This window comes from Rhinoderma darwinii, chromosome 6, assembly GCF_050947455.1.
Source record: "Rhinoderma darwinii isolate aRhiDar2 chromosome 6, aRhiDar2.hap1, whole genome shotgun sequence".
Taxonomy (NCBI): domain Eukaryota; kingdom Metazoa; phylum Chordata; class Amphibia; order Anura; family Rhinodermatidae; genus Rhinoderma; species Rhinoderma darwinii.
In genome coordinates, this window is record NC_134692.1 from 12,866,879 (window position 1) to 12,874,570 (window position 7,692).

Here is a 7,692-nt window from a genome sequence, read left to right on the forward strand (position 1 = left end):
AGTGGGCTCCAGGTCCACAAACACAGCGCGGGGGACATGTTTACCAGCCCCGGTCTCACTGAAGAAGGTGTTGAAGGAATCGTCTCCACCACCAATGGTCTTATCACTGGGCATCTGCCCGTCCGGCTGGATACCATGCTCCAGGCAGTACAACTCCCAGCAGGCATTGCCCATCTGTACTCCAGCCTGGCCAACGTGGACTGAGATGCATTCCCTCTGTAAGATTATTAGAATATAGGGTAAAGACCTGAACGGATTCAAAATGTTTGATTTTACCTGAATTTTCTATGGCAAAGAAAGCATTCCTAGGAAAAGGCTTCCTTTGTTTGCATTACCCTAATGCAATAATTGTAGATACCGTATCCTATTAAAGGAAAACACACCATAGTTTTCCATATTAGTTGTCACCTTTACTCATGATATCTGATGCCATTGCCGCTTGTAGCCTAGGTTTTTGAATATACATTTTTTTTGGCAGAATGCTATTGCATCTAATCAACCCTATTCCTCTTCAGTGGTCTGGAGTTTGATTATAGCCTGCGACATGCATGCTGCTGCACAGGGCACACTCTGCAGCATCTCCTGTGCCTTTTCTGTGCCTTAGACCTACATCTATGGCTCTCCAGTATTCTACTCACAATTTAGAATGATCTTTGTAACTATAGCTTCTGATAGGTGGAACAAGATGATCACTGTAAGACACCATTCACACTTGTCAGATTCCGCGCCGAAATGTACTTCCTATCCGATGACAATCCGCATCCCATGCATGTGAAAGAAGTTTCCACAATCCCATTTACATGCTGCAGAAAATTCCTGTGCAGACTTTCCTTATGTAGATCTGCTGAACGCCAGTAGCGGAAATGCCTCGGATTTCTGCCGCAGATCATGTAGGTATTCATGTCGGTTTTGGAATATGAAAATCTGGCAAGTGTGAACATAGCCTAATAGACTCTAATTATTTCAACAAGAAAGACTGAATAGTCAGAGAGCTGTATTTCATGTATCCTTGTAATTTTATGCATAAATTAGTAGTACAAGTCAACACATGGCAGTTTTTGATATATCTTATCACGATGGCTTGTAGTTTACCTTTGCCTGTCTACAGGATCTCTTTAAATAGGATCTGTCACTAGTTTAGTAATGCCCGATCTCCTCGCTAATCTAATAGTCGCCGTCACACCGATAATTCTAGTGAAAATTGTGTCCCAAAACCTTTATTATTTGAAAAGTTATGAGCTTTTTTCTAAATATGCAAATGAGCCTATACTAGACAAGTGGGAGGTAACAGCAGTGATTCTCCTGAGGCGGAGCCTCCCCACAGCCTCTGACGCCGTCCAATCAGCATGAAGCTGTTTCACACAGTCTGAGAGACTGAGGCCGGAGGGAGGGAGGATCACTTAAAACAGCCAAATCTCGGGCTGTGGATGAGCTAGAACAGACGAGATTCTAATATTTCATATGACATCAGGATTTCTAGCTGTGACACAAGCGGAGATATCACCAGTTGAATACAGTCGGGTATGGAAGCTGTATACTATATGATCACCCTGTGTTGCTGGGCAGGGAAGGGGGAGAAACTGTATGCTGATTGGACAGCGTCATACAGAAAACATTACACCGCCCATAGTGATAAGAGAGTCACCTCCTATTTGGCAAGTATAGCCACATTAGTATATTTAGAAAAATGCTCGTAACTTTGCAAATAATAAACGTTTGTTTTTAAAACAAATCACACTGTAGTTATCAGCATCATAGCGCCTATTAGATTAGTTAGGAGATAGAGAATTAATAAACCAGTGACAGATCTTAAATGTTTAGAAACCTCCTCAGTCCTTAAAAATCCAACTACAGTAAATAGAAGACAATGGAGAGGGGAGGGGGAGCAACAGGGAGAGACATCTGGCATACCACTGGACGCACAGAGCCTGCTATAGTGATTCGCAATTTTGGAAGTGACGCCTTTACACCAGGGGTTGTATAGTAACCTGATGTAGGAAAAGATAATAGCCCCTTGCATTATAGGAGCTCAGCTGAGCTGTTAGAGCTGTGCCTATTGATCAGCTTGCTGACTGTTTCCAATTACAACCTGCAGAATACTCAATGCAGCTCTGCAGTATAAAAGTCAACCTACATAAAATGATATATATATATATATACTACATACTGCATACATACCATGGTATTGATGTGTATTTTCCAGATATAAGTACTGAAATTGAAGCTCCTGCTGCCAATATGTCTCTGCAGATCTTTATATACTGTAGGAGGCAGGAGTGTCCCAATAACTAGACAGATTGGTTGGAAGGCTGGTCGGTAACGCTGGTGAAATGTCTTCAAGACACAATAACCCCAGCGAGGAACAAAGCATAAAGAGTAAGAGCCTTAGCATTGGATACAATGTTGCTGTGGTGGTAGCTATAGAAATGGAGCTGAGTGGTAACAACAAATGTATCAATAGGTGTCAACAAAGCGGCTGTATCAGATTACAACTGAATAACCTCTATACAATAAGTACAAGCATCATTTAAAAGACAATAAGTAACTGTAGGGCTCCGTGGCAACACGTCTTCAGCCACAAGTTGCCGTAAAAGTGCGCAATTATTACCTATAAAAAAAAAGCTGCACACAACAATGCAGCTATCACAAAGTTGTTGCAGGATCACTTCCTACTTATTTTGGCCATAGGGAAACAGTAAAGGGAACCTGCCACCAGCATTTCACCTATTGAACTTTACTTATCCCTCACTGGTCGCTGCTATAAAAAGTTCATTGCCGTTATCCCCGCTCCTAAACTCCTCCTCCAACTGTAAATAACGGTATGCAAACATTTTGCGCTTTTTATCGTATTAATCCGGTGTCCTTTTGTGCGCACACACCAGAAGAGGACGTCAATGCACAAGCGCAGGATTTTGTGTGCTGGGGGAAGGCGAGGAGCTGTCAATCAAAAGTAAGGAGGCGGGGTAAACCCGGAAAGACTTGAGGAATGAAGATATGACTCTTTTTCAAACGAAGATATGACACTTTTATGCTCATTAGCATACGGTGTGGGAACACTAAAAAACTGAATACTAAAGCTACAGAGCCGACTAAGAAGACAATTATAGGTTATATAGAAATGATTTTTCACCCACTACCACCAGGTAGGGCTGGTTTACTAGGTAAAATGCTGGTGACAGGTTCCCTTTAAATAGAAGTTGCAGTAATTTGCAATTTTAGCACAACTCGGGGTGCTAAACTCCCCCATGCCCGGTGGCGCCGCTAGCAGCCGTTATGGCTGCTACAGCGGTAGCGACGCTACTATGGGGCCCGCGCTGGAGTCCATATCTAGGCACTATCTGCAGGGGCTCTCTGAGGGTCACTATCTACAGGGGGCTATGGGGGCACTATCTACAGGGGGCACGGTGTGTGTGTGTGTGTGTGTGTGTGTGTGTGTGTGTGTGCGTGTGTGTGTGACACAGAGTATGGTACTATTATAATCAGGGATACAGTCTTTGGCGCTATTATATTTAGAGGTGAGAATTTTATCTTCGTTTATAGATGCAGAAATGTTTGAAAAGTGAGAAGCTGAAGACATCTGAGCGGCAGACTGCAGAAATGGGTCGTGGCCGGGAGAAATCCATCATAGAGGTCTGGACCGGATGGAGAAGAAAATAAAAAAAGAACTAGAATCTGAGACGTCACCGGTGAGTCACTTAATGTAAATGTTTATTCTGCCTCTAATCAGTACTGTAATCAATGTATGATCTGCAGCGAGTTGGTGGGTGGTTTAATTTTGATATGATTTTTTTGGCACTACATACAAGGGGGGGGGAGCAGTGTGGCACTATTCACAAGGGGGGAGCAGGGTCGCACTATATACAAGGGGGAGCAGGGTGGCACTATATACTAGTGGGGAGCAGGGTGGCACTATATACAAGGGGGGAGCATGGTTGCACTATATACAAGGGGGAAGCAGGGTGGAACTATATACAAGGGGGGAAGCAGGGTGGCACTATATACTACAGGGGCTGTGTGGCACTATACACAAGGGGGAGCTGTGTGGCACTATACACAAGGGGGAGCTGTGTGGCACAATATACAAGAGGCTGTGTGGTACTTAGGGGGCGCTGTGTGGCACTACTAAGGGGGGCTGTGCGGCACTACTAAGGGGGGCTATGTGGCACTTTCTACTAGGGGGCTGTATGGCACTGTTTACAAGGGGGGGCTGTGTGGCACAATCTACACGGGTCTGTGTGTGGCACTATCTACTAATGGGGGGGGCTGTGTGGCACTATCTACTAAGGGGGGATGTGTGGCACTATATACAAGGGCAGGGGCTGTGTGGCGCTATATACAGGGGGGCTTTATGGCGATATCTACAGGGGGCTGTATGGCACTATCTACAAGGGGGAGGTGGGGAGCGCTATCTACAAGTTGGGTGTGACACTGTCTACAGGGGCGGCCGTATGGCACAATCTACAGGGGGGCTGCGAGTGGCACCTGGGGGGGGGGCAGTCAAACATTTGCTATAGGGCCTAGTCTCACCTAGTTACGTCCCTGCTCATATTCTTAGGGTCCATACAACATAAAAGTAGAAAAGTAGCAAAAATAAATAAATTCATCCTTACTTCATGTATAATTTAGGCTATGTTCACACCTGCATTGTGCTTTCCCCTTATAATGGAATGCAGCGCTATTCTACCCATTAAATCTGACGGGACAGCCATCAGAACATAGCTCTAAACATAAACTCTGTTCACACTGCCATCCGAGGCTAACTTATAGCAAGCGTTCTCACACATGGAAACCTTAAAAAGCTGCAAAACTTGCTGATCAACTCTGAAATTTCTACAGTACTGTCTGCTGCATTCACATTACACTCCGGGCATAAGTCTTCCATTTCAAATATAAACTATATACAGTGAAGGAAATAAGTATTTGATCCCTTGCTGATTTTGTAAGTTTGCCCACTGTCAAAGTCATGAACAGTCTAGAATTTTGAGGCTAGGTTAATTTTTGAGAGATAGATTATATATTAAAAAAAAAACTGAAAATCACATTGTCAAAATGATATCTATTTATTTGCATTGTGCACAGAGAAATAAGTATTTGATCCCCGACCAACCATTAAGAGTTCAGCCTCCTCCAGACCAGTTACTGCTCCAAATCAACTTGGTGCCTGCATTATAGACAGCTCTTACATGGTCACCTGTATAAAAGACTCCTGTCCACAGACTCAATGAATCAGTCTGACTCTAACCTCTACAACATGGGCAAGACCAAAGAGCTTTCTAAGGATGTCAGGGACAAGATCATAGACCTGCACAAGGCTGGAATGGGCTACAAAACCATAAGTAAGACGCTGGGTGAGAAGGAGACAACTGTTGGTGCAATAGTAAGAAAATGGAAGACATACAAAATGACTGTCAATCAACATCGATCTGGGGCTCCATGCAAAATCTCACCTCGTGGGGTATCCTTGAGCCTGAGGAAGGTGAGAGCTCAGCCGAAAACTACACGGGGGGAACTTGTTAATGATCTCAAGGCAGCTGGGACCACAGTCACCAAGAAAACCATTGGTAACACATTACGCCGTAATGGATTAAAATCCTGCAGTGCCCGCAATGTCCCCCTGCTCAAGAAGGCACATGTACAGGCCCGTCTGAAGTTTGCAAATGAACATCTGGATGATTCTGAGAGTGATTGGGAGAAGGTGCTGTGGTCAGATGAGACTAAAATTGAGCTCTTTGGCATTAACTCAATTCGCCGTGTTTGGAGGAAGAGAAATGCTGCCTATGACCCAAAGAACACCGTCCCCACTGTCAAGCATGGAGGTGGAAACATTATGTTTTGGGGGTGTTTCTCTGCTAAGGGCACAGGACTACTTCACCGCATCAATGGGAGAATGGATGGAGCCATGTACCGTCAAATCCTGAGTGACAACCCCCTTCCCTCCACCAGGACATTAAAAATGGCTCGTGGCTGGGTCTTCCAGCACGACAATGACTCGAAACATACAGCCAAGGCAACAAAGGAGTGGCTCAAAAAGAAGCACATTAAGGTCATGGAGTGGCCTAGCCAGTCTCCAGACCTTAATCCCATCGAAAACTTATTTGAGGGAGCTGAAGATCCGAGTTGCCAAACGACAGCCTCGAAATCTTAATGATTTACAGATGATCTGCAAAGAGGAGTGGGCCAAAATTCCATCTAACATGTGTGCAAACCTCATCATCAACTACAAAAAACGTCTGACTGCTGTGCTTGCCAACAGGGGTTTTGCCACCAAGTATTAAGTCTTGTTTGCCAAAGGGATCAAATACTTATTTCTCTGTGCACAATGCAAATAAATATATATAATTTTTATAATTGTGATTTTTTTTTTTTTTTTTTATATAATCTATCTCTCACTGGTAAAATTAACCTAGCCTAAAAATTCTAGACTGTTCATGTCTTTGACAGCGGGCAAACTTACAAAATCAGCAAGGGATCAAATACTTATTTCCTTCACTGTACATACATTACTTATCCTGTACTGATCCGGAGTTACATCCTGTATTATACTCCAGAGCTGCACTCACTATTCTGCTGTGGAGTCACTGTGTACATACATTACATTACTTATCCTGTACTTATCCTGACTTACATCCTGTATTATACCCGAGAGCTGCACTCACTATTCTGCTGGTGGAGTCACTGTGTACATACATTACTTATCCTGTACTGATCCTGAGTTACATCCTGTATTATACTCCAGAGCTGCACTTACTATTCTGCTGGTGGAGTCACTGTGTACATACATTACATTACTTATCCTGTACTGAACCTGAGTTACATCCTGTATTATACTCCAGAGCTGCACTCACTATTGTGCTGGAGGAGTCACTGTATAAATACATTACTTATCCTGAGTTACATCCTGTATTATACTCCAGAGCTGCACTCACTATTCTGCTGTGGAGTCACTGTGTACATACATTACATTACTTATCCTATAATGATCCTGAGTTACATCCTGTATTATACTCCAGTGCTGCACTCACTATTCTGTATTATATAGCAGAATAGTGAGTGCAGCTCTGGAGTATAATATAGGATGTACCTCAGGATCAGTACAAGATAAGTAATGTAATGTATAAACATCTTGACTCAAGTTTTTATATAGAATAATTATGTATTTAATTTCCTACAATATTGCACTATGGGGTTTCTTGTAACCCATTACCCTGTATCACCTGATTTAGTCAGGAAACACCCAGATGGCTTCTAATTTTTTTTGAGTTTTTGTAGTTTGGAGTTTGAATATTCATTAAACTATATATAAGTCTTTTCTGAATTTTACAATGAGACTAATGTAGATGCAGTTATTATCCTGAAACTGATGTACTGCGTTATATTCACAGGTCCTGGTTTATGAATAGAATTCCAAAAATGAAGTAAAGACTGACACACAGGCAAATCAGTTAGAAAAGGAAAGGGTGAAAGCAACTCATGTAGGATTATATGCCGTGTTAGATTTGTGCAAAGCCGGGTGACAACCCCTATAAGTGCTGTACTGGTGGCTCTTAGATTGTGTCACCCAGCACTTATTATGCATGCGGAAACCATGATATGACTGAACAGAATTTTAAAATAAGGATTTATATTTGCAGTATATTTAACTTTTTTGTTTAGAAAGGTTGTAAATATAAGGAAAAAAGGAAATGAACAAAC

The 7,692-nt window shown here is 42.7% G+C and overlaps 1 protein-coding gene across 1 annotated transcript in view; it reads right to left on the reverse strand.

Moving 5' to 3' along the window:
• The window catches only part of LOC142655249 (tubulin alpha-1A chain-like), a 4,641-nt gene extending 2,319 nt beyond the window's left edge, over window positions 1–2,322 (reverse strand). Inside the window, exons 1-2 of the mRNA XM_075829161.1 lie at window positions 2,179–2,322; window positions 1–216 (exon numbers count right to left, since the gene is read on the reverse strand). The exon at window positions 1–216 is cut by the window's left edge and continues 7 nt beyond it. Of these exons, the coding sequence (XP_075685276.1) occupies window positions 1–216; window positions 2,179–2,181 (219 nt within the window). The 5' untranslated portion in view covers window positions 2,182–2,322. The remainder of the gene's footprint in view (window positions 217–2,178) is intronic.
• Window positions 2,323–7,692: the final 5,370 nt, after the last annotated feature.